Source organism: Oncorhynchus masou, chromosome 22 (genome assembly GCF_036934945.1).
Source record: "Oncorhynchus masou masou isolate Uvic2021 chromosome 22, UVic_Omas_1.1, whole genome shotgun sequence".
In the NCBI taxonomy this organism is placed as follows: Eukaryota; Metazoa; Chordata; class Actinopteri; order Salmoniformes; family Salmonidae; genus Oncorhynchus; species Oncorhynchus masou.
Window position 1 is genome coordinate 28,969,448 of NC_088233.1, and position 21,310 is coordinate 28,990,757.

At 43.6% G+C, this 21,310-nt stretch overlaps 1 protein-coding gene across 1 annotated transcript; it reads right to left on the minus strand.

Moving 5' to 3' along the window:
- Positions 1-1,881: 1,881 nt before the first annotated feature.
- LOC135509296 (peptidyl-prolyl cis-trans isomerase FKBP4-like) lies at positions 1,882-21,208 on the minus strand. Its single transcript, XM_064929829.1, has 11 exons — positions 20,754-21,208; positions 7,644-7,788; positions 7,401-7,543; positions 7,175-7,295; positions 6,909-7,065; positions 5,423-5,513; positions 5,166-5,249; positions 4,386-4,571; positions 4,086-4,229; positions 3,875-3,970; positions 1,882-3,259 (listed from the first exon to the last, which is right to left on the minus strand). Exons 1-11 carry the CDS (start codon positions 20,847-20,849, stop codon positions 3,191-3,193), a joined length of 1,332 nt encoding a protein of 443 aa, XP_064785901.1. The 5' UTR covers positions 20,850-21,208; the 3' UTR covers positions 1,882-3,190.
- Positions 21,209-21,310: the final 102 nt, after the last annotated feature.

Genomic DNA, 21,310 nt, shown 5'->3' on the forward strand with positions numbered 1-21,310 from the left:
GTGTGCCCCTGGCTAGCTGTAAAAAACACACACAAAAAAAGACAATTGTGCTGTCTGGTTTGCTTAATATAAGCACTTTGACATGACTTATACTTTGATACTTAGGTATATTTTTGCAATTACATTTACTGACTTAGTATTTTACTGGGTGACTTTCAGTTGAGTCATTTTCTATTAAGGTATCTTTACTCAAGTATCACCATTTGTTATTTTTTCAACCACTGCCAGTGGAGAAGTTATTGTGTGGTCAAGTTAATGTATCCGGAAGCATCACACCTGGTCCTGTTCAGTGTTTTGTTGTCATAGTCAAACTATGCTGGCAGCTCTATTGCTAGGGATTGAATAGCTTATGTCAGAGTGTGTGACAGCCTGTGTTCATCAGAAGAGTCAGTGTCTGTAAGATGACACTGCGGATGGCCCTGCCTTGGCGCCCAGTAACCCAGTGTGTGTGTGTGTGTGTTACCCAGCAGTGACCCTGCAATGGGGAGAGAAATCTAACGTTCTAGCCTTGAATATGCCATCTTTAAGTCTTCAAACAGAAGTCTTTGTATACAAGGTTATAAGAGCATATAGAAAATAAAAACCGTAACTGAAGTAGCTACAATATTGAATTAATTCTGTAGGAACCTGTCCTCTTTTACATTGATAGCAAAGAACTACAGGTAAAAGCAAAAATCTGATATAAGCTACGCATCCATCATGTTGCTTTCACCGGTCTTGTTTTCCCTCCTTTATCTCCAGCCACAGCACGTGACCTTCATATGTTTACCTATTCAATGAGATGGAAACCAGGACAGTTGTATGTGAAGGAAACAGGAAGTAGAGCCACCTGATGTTATGGCCACCAAAGCAGCCATGCAGTTGAAAGGAGAGACAGGTTCAGCTGATGGTCAGTACTACTGGCCCACCACCAACTGAACACAAATGTCTAGTGAACTGAGTTAGCCTAGTTCCTGTTTGTGGTGGGTTCATATCCACAGTTAACAGAACAATAACTTCAACAACTCTGGTCTGATCTAGGATCATGTCGATCCAGATCTGGTTCAGATAGCTGGTTTACAGAAGAGGGTGGTAGGTTTGAGCTCTGCATTGGCCACGTATACTGATTTATATGGCTCTGGATGAGGGCTTTCCAACCATGTTCTTGGAGAGATACCCTCCTTTAGGTTTTTCTCCAACCCCAGTTGTAACTGACCTGATTCAGCTTATCAACCAGGTAATTATTAGAATCAGGTGTGCTACTTTAAGAGTTGGAGCAAAAACCTACAGGAAGAGGGTTGGGGAGCACTGCTCTGGATTAAAGAGAAAATGACACCAGATTTTTTTTTTTTTTACCTTTATTTAACTAGGCAAGTCAGTTAAGAACAGTGGGTTAACTGCCTTGTTCAGGGGCAGAACAACAGATTTTTACCTTGTCAGCTTGGGGATTCAATCTTGCAGCCTTTCAGATACAAGTCCAACGCCCTAACCACTAGGCTACCCGCCGCCCAGTTAATCAGATCATTACCATCTGTAGGATTTAAAAAGAAAATACATCACACACAGGAGGCCAGACCCTTCAAACATGCTGAAACTGCCATGTTGCAAACCAGCTTAAGGAAACCCAACTGTTGTGCTTGTCCCGCATGGCGGGACCCGAATTTGTTGTCACCCCACTGAAGTTTCCATTTAAACGGTTAAGAGTTGGTTTAGGGTTGTCCCAAGGAACTGTCTTTGAATTTCCTTGTCATACATTATCGATAGATTCTATCTGAAATGGGAGAATTGCTTTTGGTTCACCCAATTAGTTTGTATTTGAATCTTGTAAAAACTACTTTTATTGTTTCCACTGTATACTACAAAATCGATTGGTCAAAAGATACAGTGACCTAAGTACAAAAAATGAGGACACAGACCAGAGTTTGAGTAATTTCTGTTTATTAGTCATTAGAGCCTTCAGTCTGAGAACCAATCGTGATGCTCCAATCAGATAGACCTCCCCCCAACCAACCAGCATGCAATTGACACCCCAAACCCTGACCAATCTCACTCCCAAGCTGCTCTGCTTCACAGGACCTTGTTTAGCTGAACCTAGAGCCAGGTCTGCTGGAGATGCTGTATGCAAGAATAAGATTACAGTAAGTCTGCATCTCAAATGACACCAATTACCTATATAGTGCACTACTTTAGTAGCCACCTCTGGCCATTGGTCAAAAAGTAGGGCATATTGAGCCATCTACAACAGGGTCTCCCAAACTCGGTCCCCCGCCCCCCACCCTAGCACTACACAGATAATTAAATTAACCAACTCATCATCCAAGCTTTGATTCTTTGAATCAGCTGTGTAGTGTTGGGGAAAAATCTAAACGTGCACCCATTGGGGGCCCCAGGATCGCGTTTGGGAAACCCTGATCTACAAGGTATAGAGTGTCATTTGGAATGCAGACAGACTACAGTAAGACTATATATGTATTGTGACTGAGCTTGATACTGGTTCAGTCTGACCAGAAGCGGCTTAAGCTGCTTCACACACACCCTTCTAGGTGTGAAGTAAATCATCATCCCATGAAGAACAATTAAGAGAAATCATAAATCCAGAGTAAGAACATACAGTGCGTTTGAGAAGCAGAGAGCAACCGTTTAGTTAGCATGACTGCTGCTAGAGAGGGAGCTGCTACTGTCACACATGTGTATGTGTGACTGCGGACACGAAGTCACACATACACATGAAGCAGTCCCCAGGAGTTGATCAGTTGGCCTTGGAAGGTGGTGAGAAGTGAAGGGGATTTGGGGATTAGCCCTTGCTGGGTGAAAGGGGGGTTTACACACACACACACACACACACACACACACACAAATACGCACACCCAGTACTGGGCTTCCAACTCCATTAAGCAAAGAGCTCTAAGGGGGGGTAGCGGGAGTGGTGGAGGGAGGGACAGCCTGCTACATGCTAACCAGAGGGATGTGGGGGCACTCCTTTTAGCCACACCTCCTGAGTGCAGTCAGCTACAGAAGGCCCACCCAGCCAGCTAGCTGCCATGACGATAGCACGCAGACACACACACACACACACACACTCACACAGGGGATACAGTTGAGCCATGGACACACACACACTTATCACAAACACATTCTCTCTTTATAAACACGAATGTCTGAAGTTTTAAAAGTCTTCATGACACAGTCTGACATCTTTCTCCAGTAGTCATTACTCCTGTCCTCCACTCTCCTCTACATCCATCCCACCTACGTTCTCCGTCCCCTTGTCAGCGTCCTTCTATTCATCACAGCAAAAACAAAAAAGAGACATTAAAACAGTAATTTACACTGAGTATACAAAACATTAAGAACATGCTCTTTCCATAACATAGGCTACCCAGGTGAAAGCTATGATCCCTTATTGATGTCACTTGTTAAATCGACTTCAGTGTAGATGAAGGGAAGGAGACAGGTTAAGGAAGGATTTTTAAGCCTCGAGACAGTTGAGACATGGAATATGTATATTTGTGCCATTCAGAGTGTCAATGGGCCAGACAAAAGATTTTGGGTATGGCAGTAGCTGCCAGGCACACTGGTTTGAGTGTGTCAAGAACTGCAATGCTGCTGGGTTTTTCACACTCAACAGTTTCATGTGTGTATCAAGAATGGTCCACCACCCAAAAGGACATCCAGCTAACTTGACAACTGTGGGAAGCATTGGAGTCAACATGGGCCAGCATCCCTGTGGAACGCTTTCTTATATGATGCTAAGTGTGGGTTAATCTGTTCTGATGTCTCTCCAGTATTCAATCTCAACTCACCTTGGGGCTAGGGGAAGAGTTTAATCTGTAGGAGCTAGGGGAGGTGTAGCGTGGCTACAGGAAATGTGTAGTGTGTTGGCTGTTTGACTCACCTTGGCGTCTCTCTCTGCGAACTTCTGGAACATGTTGGCGTAGAGCCTCTTGTCCTTCTCATGCTGCTCCTTAATCTGTTTCTGGCACAGAGCCACCTGGGAGGGCAGACAGAGAGCCCCGGATCAGACAAAGAGCAAGCAGAGATGGACATCCAGATGAGAGGAGAGGGAAGTTTAGACGGGGCACATAAAGACCATTCTAGTACAGTACCTGGCTCTTGGCGGCCTTGTTGCTAGGATAAAGCTGGGTGACGCGCTGGAAGTCTGCTCTCGCCCTATCAAACTCCTTCATGGCAAACAGCGCCTCCCCCCTCCGGAATAGAGCCTTTTCATTGGATTCGTCTAGCTCCAGGGCCTTGCGAGAGAGAGCAGAAACCAAAAGTAAGTGGGGGAATAGGTTTCGTGTGGAATATTTAGGAAGTCAGATATGTTCAGATACAGTCAGGTCAGGTGTGTGTGTGTGTGTGTGTGTGTGTGTGTGTGTGTATCTCCTAATCAAGACTGTGTGTACCTTGTCACAGTTGTCGAAGGCAGAGCTTGGTTCCTGAAGCTTGATGAAGCACATGGCCAGGTTGAGGTGAGCAGCCAATCGCAGGGCTTTAGCTTTCTGGTCCTCCCCCTCAGGCAAACTTGATTCATTCTCCAGCCATGACACAATCCTCTTATACTGGACAGACGCTTGGCGATGCTTCCCTTCCTACAAACACACACACACACACACACACACACACATTATACTAAACATGCTCACACAGTCTCACCTCAGAATTATACATTCATCCAGATTTCTCAAACGTCAAATTTCAAAGTGTTTCAGGTTATCTCCGAAATCTTAAAAGTTAGGAATTAACTGCAAATGGCTACGGTAAGGGTTAAGGTTTGGGATAGGCTTAAAACAAAAATCTAAAAAACAACTTTCCATCGCTGCTGGATTCAAACATTTACATTTACATTTAAGTCATTTAGCACACATGCAACATTTTGCACCAGAGGCAGACGCTTAAACCCATCCACCAACTACCGCCCTAGCAAAAATAAAACTTATTTAAAGGCAACAGCGCGTTTCCACATCATCTCCCGACAACCCCAGACAAGGCTGGATGTCTAATACTGACTTGTATCACGGGTGACCTGGCTAGTTATACTGCACTGCTGCTTGAAGCTACTTCTCTCCACCCACACACAGGTAGCCTAGCGGTTAAGAACCTGTCGATGTGCCCTTGAGCAAGGTACTTAATCCTAATTGCTCCTGTATGTCTCTCTGGATCTGCTAAATGACTAAAATCTAAACCTTGAAGTACTGTGTTCCTTTCTCCTTAATGATGACGCTCTGCTCCAGTTTCTCTGCTGAGTTCATCTCCCAGGATTCCTTAGCCTGGGGAACAGGAAATGCTTCAGTCAGCCAGCAAATCACCTCTCAAAACACCAGACTCATCTGGGGGTACACTTAGTAGGCAAACAGTTTGGAAATGTCATGAATAAAATGCCTAAGGCATGTCTCTGGACAGGACTCTCTGGTTGATATTGCTAAAGGGTGAGGGGTCATACCTTCTCGAAGGTGGTCAGTTTGAGTTTGTACTGCAGAGTGGCTCCACCAGGAATACTGTACTTGCTGCTTCCTATGTTTCCATAGCCATACCTACACACACACACACACACACACACACACACACACACACACACACACACACACACACACACACACACACACACACACACACACACACACACACACACACACACACACACAGAAATTCATATCGACACACACTACAATTAGATATCCATACATACACAGCCACACAACTATACCCAGAGAACACACCATTATACACTGCTCAAAAAAATAAAGGGAACACTTAAACAACACAATGTAACTCCAAGTCAATCACACTTCTGTGAAATCAAACTGTCCACTTAGGAAGCAAAACTGATTGATAAATTTCACATGCTGTTGTGCAAATGGAATAGACAACAGGTGGAAATTATAGGCAATTAGCAAGACACCACCAATAAAGGAGTGGTTCTGCAGGTGGTGACCACAGACCACTTCTCAGATACAATGCTTCCTGGCTGATGTTTTGGTCACTTTTGAATGCTGCCGGTGCTTTCACTCTAGTGGTAGCATGAGACGGAGTCTACAACCCACACAAGTGGCTCAGGTAGTGCAGCTCATCCAGGATGGCACATCAATGCAAGCTGTGGCAAGAAGGTTTTCTTTGTCTGTCAGCGTAGTGTCCAGAGCATGGAGGCGCTACCAGGAGACAGGCCAGTACATCAGGAGACGTGGAGGAGGCCGTAGGAGGGCAACAACCCAGCAGCAGGACCGCTACCTCCGCCTTTGTGCAAGGAGGAGCAGGAGGAGCACTGCCAGAGCCCTGCAAAATGACCTCCAGCAGGCCACAAATGTGCATGTGTCTTCTCAAACGGTCAGAAACAGACTCCATGAGGGTGGTATGAGGGCCTGAAGTCCACAGGTGGGGGTTGTGCTTAGAGCCCAACACAGTGCAGGACGTTTGGCATTTGCCAGAGAACACCAAGATAGGCAAATTCGCCACTGGCGCCCAGTGCTCTTCACAGATGAAAGCAGGTTCACAGTGAGCACATGTGACAGACGTGACAGTCTGGAGACACCGTGGACAACATTCTGCTGCCTGCAACATCCTCCAGCATGAACGGTTTGGCAGTGGGTCAGTCATGGTGTGGGGTGGCATTTCTTTGGGGGGCCGCACAGCCCTCCATGTGCTCACCAGAGGTAGCCTGACTGCCATTAGGTACCGAGATGAGATCCTTAGACCCCTTGTGAGACCATATGCTGGTGCGGTTGGCCCTGCGTTCCTCCTAATGCAAGACAATGCTAGACCTCATGTGGCTGGAGTGTGTCAACAGTTCCAGTTCCTAATAAGAATATTTCATTCATTCAGATCTAGGATGTGTTATTTTAGTGGCCCCTTAATTTTTTGGAGCAGCGTATATTTCTCAAAATAACAACATAGTATGTAGACTAGGTTTGTAATGTGTGTGTGTATATTACTTGGGTTTGATGATGAAGAGTGACTCCTCTCCCTGTTCCATGGCGGTCAGGGCTTTCTCCACCCCACTTGGCAGACCCAGACTCTTTCCATCTCCCAACTCAAACTTCAGCTCCCTCTGGTCAAAGACCTTGCCCTCACAGCTGCCCTCCACGCACACTGCAGGGGAAAGAGACAGAGAAAGGTGTGAGAGATTGTAGCCTGTACAGTAGGTCTTAGTTTGGAATATCCCTGTTCCTTTCTGATGATGATATGTTTGTGTGTGTACCTTCTACGGCAGCTCCTTCATTAGGTTTGGAGTATCCTGCTCCCTTAGTGATGATGCGACGGATAATTCCTCCATCCTCTCCCTCAGTGATGTCCTCCCCTCGAAACTCAAACAGCTCCACCTAACACACACAAAACATCAATTTAAGCACTCAGTCACACACGTCAATGTTGACACCAAATGTTTACCTAAAACAGACTTAATCCCTCACAGACAGACAGGTTACCTGGAAGACAAGAGTAGCATTGGGGGGTATCTTCGGGGGGCTGCCGGCGGTGCCATAGGCGTACTCTGGTTTACAGATCAGCTGGCTAATCTCTCCTACTTTCATAGTAGCCACTCCCAGGTCCCACGCCTTGATTACCTGACCTACACACACACCAAAAGTTTTGATCACCTGGCATGTACTTCACACACACACACACACACACACACACACACACACACACACACACACACACACACACACCTTTGCCCAGCTCAAAGGAGAACTTCTCTCCTCGTTCGCGACTGGAGTCAAATGGGGTTCCATCCAGCAGCGTGCCAACATAGTGAACAAACACCTTATCCCCAGTCATAGGCAGCTCTGTCCCTGTGCCCTCTTGCTTCACCAACTACAGATGTAGGAGAGGGAGAGAGGGAAAGAGCAACAGTGAAGGTTAGTTATGCTGTAGCAGTGTATGGCATAGTCTGTCTGTGGTAGTGTTAGGTATTTTATTAGGATCCCCATTAGCTGTTGCAAAAGCAGTAGCTACTCTTCCTGGGGTCCCCACAAACCATAACATAATACAGAACATTAAATAGACAAGAACAGCTCAAGGACAGAAATTCATCAATTTAAAAAATGTATGTAAAAAGAGGCACACGTAGTCTACATTACAATACATACAAACTACCTAGGTCAAATAGGGGAGAGGCGTTGTGCTGTGAGGTGTTGCTTTATCAGTTTTTTTTAACCAGGTGTGCTGTTCATTTGAACAATATGAGATGGAAGAGAGTTCCATGCAATAATGGCTCTATATAATACTGTACGCTTTCTGGAATTTGTTTTGGATTTGGGGACTGTGAAAAGCTAAACGCCAAGTAATTTATTCTCCTTAACTTGTTCAACAGCCACACCATTCATTACCAGATTCAGCTGAGGGCTAGAACATAGTGAATGATTTGTACCAAATACAATGCACTTAGTTTTAGAGATGTTCAGGACCAGTTTATTACTGGCCACCCATTCAAAAACAGACTGCAACTCTTTAAGAGTTTCATTGACTTCTTTAGCAGTGGTTGCTGATGCGTATATGGTTGACTCATCAACATACATGGACACACGTTTTGTTTAATGCCAGTGGCAGGTCCTTGGGAAAAAAATAGAAAAGAGTAGAGGGCCTAGAGAACTGCCCTGCAGTACACCACACTTTACATCTTTGATATTAGAAAAGCTTCCATTAAAGAAAACCCTCTGAGTTCTATTAGATTAACATCTCTGAAGCCACGAAATCTAACAATACAGCTCCCACAATCTTATTATCCATTTCTTTCAACCAATCATCAGTCATTTGTGTCAGTGCAGTACATGTTTAGAAATAGCATTGTATTTGGTGAAACACCATTCTTTCCGTTCAGTTTACTAAGAGCTGGCAGCAAGCTTATATAGGTCTGCTGTTAGAACCAGTAAAAGGCTGCTTACTATTGCTTCCCTCCAGGCCTGAGGACCAATACTTTCCTCTAGGCTCAGATTAACCCTTGTGCGGTGTTCCATGTTTTTGTTAGTAACCCAATGTTCGTGGGTCTGATGGACCCACAACATCATTGGGTTTTTAAAACAATACAGCCATAACAATTTACATAAAAATACTTAACACTTCAAAAAAACAAAAATCTCAAATCAAGACATTGGTGGAATAAATAATGTTTATCTTGAACAAATATAAATGAAACAAGGTTTACATCACTATTGATGTTAAATGCTTTGAACAAACTGGAAGGACAAATTTTACATACAGTATTTTATGGGAATGATAAATAAGCCCAATTGAACACAAATTAAGGCCGGTCTACACACCACATGAGGGACAGAGTTTTACTGTGTGTGTGTGTGTGTGTGTTGCAAATATATTTCTTGCACTTGATGCACGTGTCGTTCTGTCCTTCTTGGGTCCACACACATGGCAGTGAATCTTCTTGTTACTACCGGCTGCAATCTAGGATGATGAAAACACTTAGTTCAGGAATTGTACAAACATCTCACTCACATATAAACTCAGCAAAAAATAAATGTTTACTCACTGTCAACTGTGTTTATTTTCAGCAAACTTTAAATGTGTAAATATTTGTAGGAACATAACATTCAACAGACAAACTGAACAAGTTCCACATGTGACTAAAATATATTAAATAATGTGTCCCTGAACAAAGGAGGGGGGGGGGCAAAATCAAAAGTAAGTCAGTATCTGGTGTGGCCACCAGCTGCATTAAGTACTGCAGTGCATCTCCTCCTCATGGATTGCTCCAGATTTGCCGGTTCTTGCTGGGAGATGTTATCCCACTCTTTCTCCTGCATGTTCCCAGACATTTCTGTGGGGGGGGGGGGCCTAGCCCTCACCCTCCGATCCAGCAGGTTCCAGACGTGCTCAATGGTATTGAGATCCAGGCTCCTCGCTGAACATGGCAGAACACTGATATTCCTGTCTTGCAGGAAATCCCGCACAGAGCGAGCAGTATGGCTGGTGGCATTGTCATGCTGGAGGGTCATGTCAGGATGAGCCTGCTGTAAGGGTTCCACATGAGGGAGGAAGTCTTCCCTGTACCGCACAGCGTTGAGATTGCAGACAATGACAGCAAGCTCAGTCCGATGATGCTGTGACACACTGCCCCAGAGCATGACGGACCCTCTACCTCCAAATCGATCCCGCTTCAGAGTACAGGCCTTGGTGTAACGTTCATTCCTTCGACGAGAAACACGAATCTGACCATCACTCCTAGTGAACCAAAACCGCAACTCGTCAGTGAAGAGCACTTTTTGCCAGTCCTATCTGGTCCAGCGACGCTGGGTTTGTGCCCATAGGCGACGTTGTTGCAGGTGATATAAGGCAGGTCCTCACCAGACAACAGGCCAACAAGCCCTCAATCCAGCCTCTCTCAGCCTACTGCGGACAGTCTGAGCACTGATGGAAGGATTGGGCGTTCCTGGTGTAACTCGGGCAATTGCTGTTGCCATCCTGTACCTGTCCCGCAGGTGTGATGTTCGGATGTACCAATTCTGTGCAGGTGTTGTTACACGTGGTCTGCCACTGCGAGGACGATCAGCTGTCCGTCCTGTCTCCCTTTAGCGCTGTTTTAGGCGTCTCACAGTACGGACATTGCAATTTATTGCCCTGGCCACATCTGCAGTCCTCATGCCTCCTTGCAGCATGCCTAAGGCACATTCACGTAGATGAGCAGGGACTCTGGGCATCTTTCTTTTGGTGTTTTTCGGAGTCAGTAGAAAGGCCTCTTTAGTGTCCTAAGTTTTCATAACTGTGACCTTAATTACCTACCGTCTAAGCTGTAGGTGTCTTAACAATCGTTCCATAGGTGCATGTTCATTAATTGTTTATGGTTCATTGAACATGGGAAACAGTGTTAAAATCCTTTACAATGAAGAACTGTGAAGTTATTTGGATTTTTTAGTACAACAAGGTAGGAGAGTCAGAGACACACACACACACACACCTGGTATTGGAGTTCTTGGTTCTGTGGATCGAGTGGATGGGAGACCAGCATCCTCCTGAATCCTCCTCACCGTGGCTGCAGATGCTGGGGTCCTTGGGATATGTTGCCTCCTCGGGATTAGAGGACTTAATAAAGCCTTGCCTAGATCCTCGAGAAAGAACCGTTTCCTCTGCAGCTTCTCTCTGTCCCAATCTGGGTTCAATGCCATCCAGATGACAAACGCGTTGTACGCCGAGATGTCCAAAATGTTTAAGAACATCACAAGTGGCTAACGTAGGGTTCTTCTTTTGCAGTTGTAGTCAGTCACCAGCTTGTCTAAATTGTTCAAACCTCCTTTTGTGGCATTGTGATCCATTATGATTTCTGGTTTTTGATGTTCCTGGCCACAGATTCTCCCATCGCTATGTAGCGTACTCATGAGTACCACATTTTTGCCTTTATTTGGCACGTAGGATACTGGGAATGTGTCGCAAACTTAGAGCAATTGATAGTGGTTGAATACATGGGACAGGCCTGAGGTGGGAGCTCTTCATCTTCCAAAGTGGAAGACGCTCCTTCCACACTAGCTTCTCTCCCTCTGAGCAGAGATTATTTTTGCCATACTCATTGATAGTAGTAAGGAGCCACACATGCAAAGCTATTTATTTGTTGTGTCCCTCCCCCAATTGGCACCTGGCTGGGGTGGAGTGTAAAAAGAAAATCTGTTTTTTCCCCACAATGTATCAAAATAATCTATTGTAATAATATTGTGCCGGTTACATCAAGACATTGTGTAGTTTCACACACTACAAAGGGTAAAGAGTGTGCGAAAAGCAGGAGACAGCACCAAGAACCTGTCTGGCTCCCTGCCTATGTTGAAACAGCAGGCCCAGAGAGGAGGAAGACAGAATGAAGGCACACAGCAAACCTTTGTTTAATTTTTTACTTGTTTTCACCAACACACACTTATTCCCCTCGGGTCCAGTGGACCCAAATACCACAAATGTAATATAAACGTGTAGGGGGGTGCACAGTGTGCACTCAATGAAAATGTGTTATTGCACATGTTCTTCACAGAAAATTAACAAAGGCCAATGAGTCTCAGGTTGAAAAAAATTATTAATTGTATCATTTCGTTTAGTAAACATTGAAAATCGGTTTATCAGACCCAAACAATTAAAGATATGACAGATAGGAGTGGCTAGAGTCAACTACTATCCTCATCTTTCCATCTAAGTAGTCAATGCCAGGAGGTTTATCATTATTGATCGTTAACAATTATTTTTCTACCTCTCCCACACTAACTTCACAAAATTCAAAACTTGCATAAAAAAAACAAATAATGAAAGAAAAGTATTGCATGAATATAATGGCTCACTGTTCATTGTTGACATTTCCTGCTCAAGTTTGCCCACTTTGCCAATGAAGTAATCGTTAAAATAATTGGCAACATCAAATGGGTGTGATAAATACTCCTTCTGCCCATAACTTCATTTAAAAGTAATCCTACATTTTTTTCCATCATTCTTTATATCATTGATCTTGGCTTCATAATACAGTTTAGAGGTCGACCGATTATGATTTTTCAATGCCGATACAGATTATTGAAGGACCAAAAAAAGCAGATACCGAATAAATCGGACTATTTTGTAAAAATTTTTTGTAATAATGACAATTACAACAATACTGAATATAATACATCAATAAAATCAATTTAGTCTCAAATAAAATGAAACATGTTCAAATCGGTTTAAATAATGCAAAAACAAAGTATTAGAGAAGAAAGTAAAAGTGCAATATGTGCCATGTAAAAAAGCTAACGTTTAAGTTCCTTGCTCAGAAAATGAGAACATATGAAAGCTGGTGGTTCCTCTTAACATGAGTCTTCAATATTCCCTGGTAAGAAGTTTTAGGTTGTAGTTATTATAGGAATTATAGGACTATTTCTCTATATACAATTTGTATTTCATATACCTTTGACTGTTGGATGTTCTTATAGGCACTTTAGTATTGCCAGTGTAATAGTATAGCTTCCGTCCCTCTCCTCACTCCTACCTGGGCTCGAACCAGGAACACATCGACAACAGCCACCCTCAAAGCAGTGTTACCCATGCAGAGCAAGGGGAACAACTACTCCAAGTCTCAGAGCGAGTGACGTTTGAAACGCTATTAGCGCGCACCCCGCTAACTAGCTAGCCATTTCACATCAGTTACACCAGCCTAATCTCGAGAGTTGATAGGCTTGAAGTCATAAACAGAGCAATGCTTGAAGCATTGCGAAGAGCTGCTGGCAAAACACACGAAAGTGCTGTTTGAATGAATGCTTACTAGCCTGCTGGTGCCTACCATCGCTCAGTCAGTCTACTCTATCAAATCATAGACTTAATTATAACATAATAACACACAGAAATATGAGCCTTAGGTCATTAATATGGTCGAATCGGGAAACTATCATCACAAAACGTTTATTCTTTCAGTGAAATACGGAACCGTTACGTATTTTATCTAACGGGTGGCATCCATAAGTCTAAATATTGCTGTTACATTGCACAACCTTCAATGTTATGTCATAATTACATAAAATAAAGGCAAATTAGTTCGCAACGAGCTAGGCAGCCCAAACTCTTGCATATACCCTGAAGTGACACAATTTCCCCTGGCACCTGTGCTGCCTGCTAACCTGGATTTCTTTTAGCTAAATATAGAGGTTTAAAACATATATACTTCTGTGTATTGATTTTAAGAAAGGCATTGATGTTTATGGTTAGGTACAGTCGGCAAACGATTGTGCTTTTTTCTCAAATGCGCTTTTGTTAAATCATCCCCCTTTTGGCGAAGTTGGCTGCCTTTGTTAGGAATAAATAGTCTTCACACAGTTCGCAACGAGCCAGGCGGCCCAAACTGCTGAATATACCCTGACTCTGTTGCAAGAGAAGTGACACCATCTCCCTAGTTAAAATAAATTCATGTTAGCAGGCAATATTAACTAAATATATATACTTGTGTATTGAATTTAAGAAAGGCATTGATGTTTATGGTTAGGTACACAGAGCAACGATAAGTCCTTTTTCACAAATGCGCACCGCATCGATTACATGCAACGCAGGACACACTAGGTAAACTAGTAATATCATCAACCATGTGTTGTTAACTAGTGATTATAATTGATTGATTATTTTTTTAAAGAGAAGTTTAATGCTAGCTAGCAACTTACCGTGGCTTCTTACTGCATTTGCGTAACAGGCAGGCTCCTCGTGGAGTGCAATGTAAGGTAGGTGGTTAGTGTTGGACTAGTTAACTGTAAGGTTGCAAGATTAAATCCCCGAGCTGACAAGGTAAAAATCTGTCATTCTGCCATAATAATAATTTTAAAATAATAATTTAAAAAAAGAAAAATCGGCCAAATCAGTGACCAAAAATACAGATTTCCGATTGTTATGAAAACTTGAAATTGGCCCAAATTAAAATCGGCCATTCTGTTTAAAATCGGTCGACCTTTAATACAGTTTCTTCTTTTTGTTGAGTTGTCACATAAGTCTCAATTTGCAGTAAGTCAGCCAGTCAGATGTGCAGCCAGACTTATTAGCCACTCCTTTTGCCCCATCTCTTTCAACCATACAGTTTTTAAATTCCTCATCAATCCATGGAGGTTCTAAGAGCTCTAACAGTTCTGACAGTCAATTTCTTAACAGGTGCATGCTTACTTTTATGTATGTAGTCTAGTACTTTGGGCTGCTGTTGTGTTTAGGTCTTGGGTTGTGGGCTCAAACTGTTCAAGGGATGATTTATTTGTGTGATGTGGAAACTGTCTGAGACACCATGTGAAGGCAAGTCTGCCTTTAGGGAAATACACCATGGGCCAGAATGACTGACAGTCTCTCACACACACATCTCAGTGTCAACATTGACCAGCCACACTGCCTGCAGATATAGGATATTCAGCTGGGAAGGATCAGGTCACCAAAACCAGAATCCCCCCCCCCCTTCCTTTTAACATGAGACTTCAATATTCCAAGGTAAGAGGTTTTAGGTTGTAGTTAATATAGTATTTATAGGACTATTTCTCTCTATACCATTTGTATTTAATACACCTTTGACTATTGGATGTTCTTATTAGGAACTATAGTATTGCCAGTGTAATAGTATAGCTTCCGTCCCCCTCCTCGCCCCTACCTGGGCTCGAACCAGGAACACATAGACAACAGCCACCCTCGAAGCATCGTTACCCATCGCACCACAAAAGCCGTGGCCCTTGCAGCGCAAGGGGAATAACTACTCCAAATCTAAAAGCGAGTGACGTTTGAAACAATATTAGCGTACACCCAGCTAACTAGCTTGCCATTTCACATTGGTTACACCAGCCATTAGGCTGATAGGCTTGAGATTATAAACAGCGCTGTGCTTGTGAAGAGCTGCTGGCAAAATGCACGAAAGTGCTGTTTGAATGAATGATTACGGGCCTGCTGCTGCTCAGTCAGACTGCTCTATCAAATCAGACTTAATATGACCGAATCAGGAAACTATCATTTCGAAAACAAAACGTTTATTATTTCAGTGAAATACGGAACCGTTCGGTATTTTATCTAACGGGTGGAATCCCTAAGTCTAAATATTCTTGTTACATTGCACAACCTTCAATGCATGTCATAATTACATAAAATTCTGGCAAATTAGTTCGCAATGAGCCAGGCAGCCCAAACTGTTGCATATACCCTGACTGCGTGCAATGAACACAAGAGAAATTACACAATTTCACCTGGTTAATATTGCCTGCTAAACTGGATCAGTAGTTATAACTAGTGATTATGATTTATTGTTTTTTATAAGCTAAGTTTAATGGTAGCTAGCAATTTACCTTGGCTTCTACTACATTCGTGTAATAGGCAGGCTACTTGTGGAGTGCAATGGTAGAACCCCTGAGCTGACAAGGTGAAAATCTGTCCCTTCTGCCCCTGAACGAGGCAGTTAACCCACAGTTCCTAGGCAGTCATTGAAAATAAGATGTGTTCTTAACTGCCTAGTTAAATAAAAAGGTATAAAAAATAAAAACAATTTTAAAATTTAAAAAATAATCGGAAATCGGCACCCAAAAATACCGATTTCCGATTGTTATGAAAACTTGAAATCACCCCTAATTAATCGCCCTTTCCGATTAATCGGTCGACCTCTAGTGTAGACATTGTTAATGTTGTAAATGAATATTGTAGCTGGAAACGGCAGATTTTTTTATGGAATATCTACATAGGTGTACAGGGGCCCATTATCAGCAAACTTCACTCATGTGTTCCAATGTTGTGTTAGCTAATCCAAGTTTAGCATTTTAAAAGGCTAATTGATCATTAGAAAACACCTTTTCAATTATGATTTTTTTTTTTACCCCTTTTTCTCCCCAATTTCGTGGTATCCAATTGTTGGAGTAGCTACTATCTTGTCTCATCGCTACAACTCCCGTACGGGCTTGGGAGAGACGAAGGTTGAAAGTCATGCGTCCTCCGATACACAACCCAACCAGCCGCACTGCTTCTTAACACAGCGCACATCCAACCTGGAAGCCAGCCACACCAATGTGCCGGAGGAAACACTGTGTTCCTGGCAACCTTGGTTAGGGTGCACTGCGCCCGTCCCGCCACAGGAGTCGCTGGTGCGCGATGAGACAAGGACATCCCTACCGACCAAGCCCTCCCTAACCCGGACGACGCTAGGCCAATTGTGCGTCGCCCACAGACCTCCCGGTCGCGGCCGGTTACGACAGAGCCTGGGCGCGAGCCCAGGGTCTCTGATGGCACAGCTGGCGCTGCAGTACAGCGCCCTTTCCCACTGTGCCACCCGGGAGGCCTTTTTCAATTATGTTAGCACAGCTGAAAACTGTTGTCCTGATTATAGAAGCAATAAAACTGGCCTTCTTTAGACTTGTTGAGTATCTGGAGCATCAACATGTGTGGGTTCAATTACAGGCTCAAAATGGCAAAAGAACCAAGACAATTCTTCTGAAACGTGTCAGTATATTCTTGTTCTGAGAAATGAAGGCTATTCCATGTGAGAAAATGCCAAGACACTGAAGATATCATACAGCGCTGTGTACTACACCATTCACAGAACAGCAAAAACTGGCTCTTACCAAAAGAGAGAGAAGAGTGGGAGGCCCCGGTGCACAACTGACGAGTTTCAGAAGAAAGGTCTTTGTTTCTGGCCTGTTGAGCCTGTAATCGAACCCACAAATGCTGATGCTTCAGATACTCAACTACTCTAAAGAAGGCCAGTTTTATTGCTTCTTTAAATCAAAACAGTTTTCAGCTGTGCTATCATAATTGCAAAAGGGTTTTCTAATGATCAATTAGCCTTTGATAAAACTTGGATTAGCTAACACAACGTGCCATTAGAACACAGGAGTGATGGTAGCTGATAATGGGCCTCTGTACGCCTATGTATATATTTCATAACAAATCAACTGTTTCCAGCTCCTATAGTAATTTACAACATTAGACGTTGTCTACACTGTATTTCTGATCAATTTGATGTTATTTTAAATGGCCAAAAACTGTGCTTTTCTTTCAAAAACAAGGACATTTCTAAGTGACCCCAAACTTTGAACGGTAGTATACACGTGAACCTCTTTCCTAGCTTCCTTTCCTACTCCATTACCTCTCCTCCTTCCTCATCTCCCTTTTCATTCTCCTCTCCTCGTTTCCTTGACCCCGTTTTCACAGTTGTCTTGAAACCACCATAATCCCTACCACATATAATGCATTCAAAAAGTTCAGACCCCTTGACTTTTTCCACATTGTGTTAGGTGCACCCTTATTCTAAAATGGACTAAATCGCCCCCCCCCCCCCTCATCAATCTTCACACAATACTCCATACTGAAAGAAAACTTCATATTTACATCAGGATTTGATACCCTTTACTCAGTACTTTGTCGAAGCGCCTTTGACAGAGATTACAGCCTTGAGTCTTCTTGAGTAGGACGCTACAACCTGTATTTGCGGAGTTTCTCCCATTCTTCTCTGCAGATCCTCTCAAGCTCTGTCAGGTTGGATGGGGAGTGTTGCTGCACAGCTATATTCAGGCCTCTCCAGAGATCTTCGATCAGGTTCAAGTCCAGGCTCTTGCTGGAACATTCAAGGATATTCAGAGACTTGTCCCTAAACCACTTCTGCGTTGTCTTGGCTGTGTGCTAAGGGTTGTTGTCCTGTTGGAAGATGAACCTTTGCCCCAGTCTGAGGTCCTGGGCTGGTTTTCATCAAGGATCTCTCTGTACTTCGCTCCATTCATCTTTCCCTCGATCCTGACTAGTCTTCCAGTCCCTTCTACTGAACAACATCCCCACAGCATGATGCTGCCATCACCATGCTTCACTGTAGAGATGGTGCCAGGTTTCCTCCAGGCTTGATGCTTGGCATTCAGGCCAAAGAGCACAATCTTTGCTTCATCAGACCAGATAATCTTGTTTCCCATGGTCTGAGAGTCCTTTAGGTGCCTTTTGGCAAACTCCAAGCAGGCTGTCATGTGCCTTCTACCAAGGAGTGGCTTCTGTCTGGCTACTCTACCATAAAGACCTGACTGGTGGAGTGCTGCAGAATTAGTTGTCCTTCTGGAAGGTTATCCCATCTCCAGAGGAACTCTGGAGCTCTGTCAGAGTGACCATCGGGTTCTTGGTCACCTCCCTGACCAAGGCCCTCTCCCCCGATTGCTCAGTTTGGCCGGGCAGCCAGCCCTAGCAAGAGTCTTGGTGGTTCTAAACTTCTTCCATTTAAGAATGATTCAGGCCACTGTGTTCTTGGGGCCCTTCAATGCTGCAGAATTGTTTTGGTACCCATCCCCAGATCTTTGCCTCGACTCAATCCGGTCACAAAGCTCCACTGACAATTCCTTCGACCTCATGGCTTGGTTTTTGCTCTGACATGTACTGTCAACTGCACCACTCGGTAGGCCCTCACTGGCTTATTTACAAAATTACACTGATTGGCCCAAGGGGGAATTGCATCATTCGTGAGAGCATGACATGTTTACTGTAGTATAGTTTTATGTTGTTCTTGATACCATATCCTGTTTGGAGGTTTTTTGACTAATGTCACATTAAGCTAATATAGCAAAAATTTGCACGCTCGCCAATCAACAACTATAACGATGTATTTAAACAACCAAACAACAAACAACCTGTCTATGAAGACATAAAATGCGCAGTTTGAGGTACTCCGTGAAGTGACATTGCAAGCTAGCTCAGTGCTGCCCCCTTATCTCAAGTCCAAGGCTGACCGGGGTACTGCAGGCTGCCATTAGCTAATAAATGGGGCGCCAGGGTAGAGTACACTGCTCAACCTTATGTAATTAGAAAGAGATTATCCTTATTAAAATGGTGTCCGATTTGGAGAAAAAAAATGAAAATATATACATTGGAAGATATTTGGCAAAATATACCAGCATGCCTCTCCATAGGAAAACAAAGGGAGAGGCTCAACGTTCCAAGGGCAAAAGGTATTCCCGGGCTAGTGTTTGATGACAGCGAAGTACGCTGCCTTACATAATTAGAAAGAGGAGGTTCTCATGTTTAAATGGTGTCCGACTTGACAAAAATTAAAATATACATATTGTAAGATATTTGGCGAAAGACAGACATACCTATATTTCCCTACAGTAAACAATGGGACAACCTCAAAGTTCCATGAGTAATTTTTTTGTTGTTGTTTACATTTTAACTACCAGAAATGTGGGCAGGTCTCATTGACAACAATAACAAAGCAGCCATTGTGACATATAACAATAAACTGGGAATAGAACTTTCGGAAGGAGAGTTGGTGCACAATAGAATGAAGTAATAGGTGCTGCCAGTTTGAAAAATCCCCTAAAATATGGCCTGTTTATTTCGTGATTACTCCAAAACTACTGCAAGCAGCTGGGACATATTGTGAAACTGGGCTCCATGGCAGATGCAATGAACTGGGGGGCAGGTGGTTTGGGTGTTGGGCCAGAAACTGAAAGGTTGCTCGATCAAATCCCTGAGCTGACAAGAATCTGTCGTTCTGCCCCTGAACAAGGCAGTTAACCACTAGCCCGTCATTGTAAATAAGAATTTGTTCTTAACTGACTTGCCTAGTTAAATAAAGGAAGGTTAAATAAAAATACATAAAACTAGTTTTTATCAGAAAAGGCCATTATTAAAAACGTCATGTGTCCAGCCTAACAATGCCTGCAGAACCGTGGTCGGCATTGAACTTCGTGGCTTCAATGCGAGAGTTTGCAGTCATTCTCCCCTGGGTTAACCACAGCCAGTAGTTGGCGATATTATGGTTTTAGTCACAGGCTGCTGCGGGCCTGCACCTGGATACTACAGGGGGAAGATGGGACTGGTGAGGAAGCGAGCATGGTGGAGGTGACGTCACGACGTGAGGAGCTCGTCAGCCAGCTAGCTAACGTTAGTTAAGTTTAGCCCGCAGATATAACTACAGTAGCAAACCCTAAATGTTGCATATAGATCATGGACTGCGCTGCAAAATCTCACTAATCTAAATTACCCTACTGTAGCCAACTAAACAAAATATTTTAGCATTTTTTTCTTCATTCAAGCCTGCTAGGTAGCTGGTTATGCCATTCAATGAATTGCTATTGGCTAGATAGCGAGCATGCTAACGCTAGCTTGTTAGCTCGCTAGGGGGTTTCCACTAGTTAACACAGCTGCAGAGTCAACATGGGCGATATCGTACAAATTCGTGACAACAAAAAAAATGCTTTTTGTCTTAAATTAAGGTTAGGTTTAGGTGTAAGGTTGGCAGTGTGGTTAGGGTTATGGTTAGGTTTAAAAATCACATTTTAAGAAGATAAATATTAGAAATAGGCGGGGTTTAAGACTTTGTGGCCGCGGTAACTAGTGACGACCGCTAGTTAGTTAGTTACCTTTAAAACCCCTCCATCTTTCTTCTGCGTGATATCCTCTCCCTCCATTGGTAATGGGATGTTCTGTCCTTCGTTGGTCACCTCTTCCGCAGTCATAGCCCTGGAGCACTTCTTTCTGCAAACCTCTCCCTTCTCAGCTAGCTGACGTTAACTAGCAAACCACAGAACTGCAAGTTTTGACTAACTAGATTAGAGCTAGCTACCAACTAGGGTTCTGCAGGAGAGCTGCGCCACAAATCAAAGCTAACGCGCTTGATGGCTTTAAGAATCAGCTTTTCTCGTTAGCTATATTTTGGTTTTGCACTTTTAGTGCCAAATTACGCTGATGTCAATCGCTGTGCACCAGTCTCCAAACTGAAGTTGTGCCGTTGAGTTGCTTAGCTAGCTAATAAGTCCAGAGGTCCACTTTGCTGTGTGGCTTGCTTGTTTCTCTGTCGAGCATCTGACAGTTGTCTAGGCTGCTAGCGTCTGGAAGAAGGGCCGAGAACTTTCGATACGCTGCAAGGGGGGGGTGGCGGGCTTTGGAAGGGACGGTCGTGAAGTGACTCATCGCCATC

Excerpts from the sequence above, each read along its gene's own strand:
- LOC135509296 (XM_064929829.1), bottom strand. The coding sequence starts at position 20,849 with ATGACTGCGGAAGAGGTGACCAACGAAGGACAGAACATCCCATTACCA. Across the intron at positions 7,789-20,753 it reads AAGATGGAGGGGTTTTAAAG|TTGGTGAAGCAAGAGGGCAC; the intron begins GTAACTAACTAA and ends CTACATCTGTAG. Across the intron at positions 3,971-4,085 it reads ACAAGGCCGCCAAGAGCCAG|GTGGCTCTGTGCCAGAAACA; the intron begins GTACTGTACTAG and ends CTGCCCTCCCAG.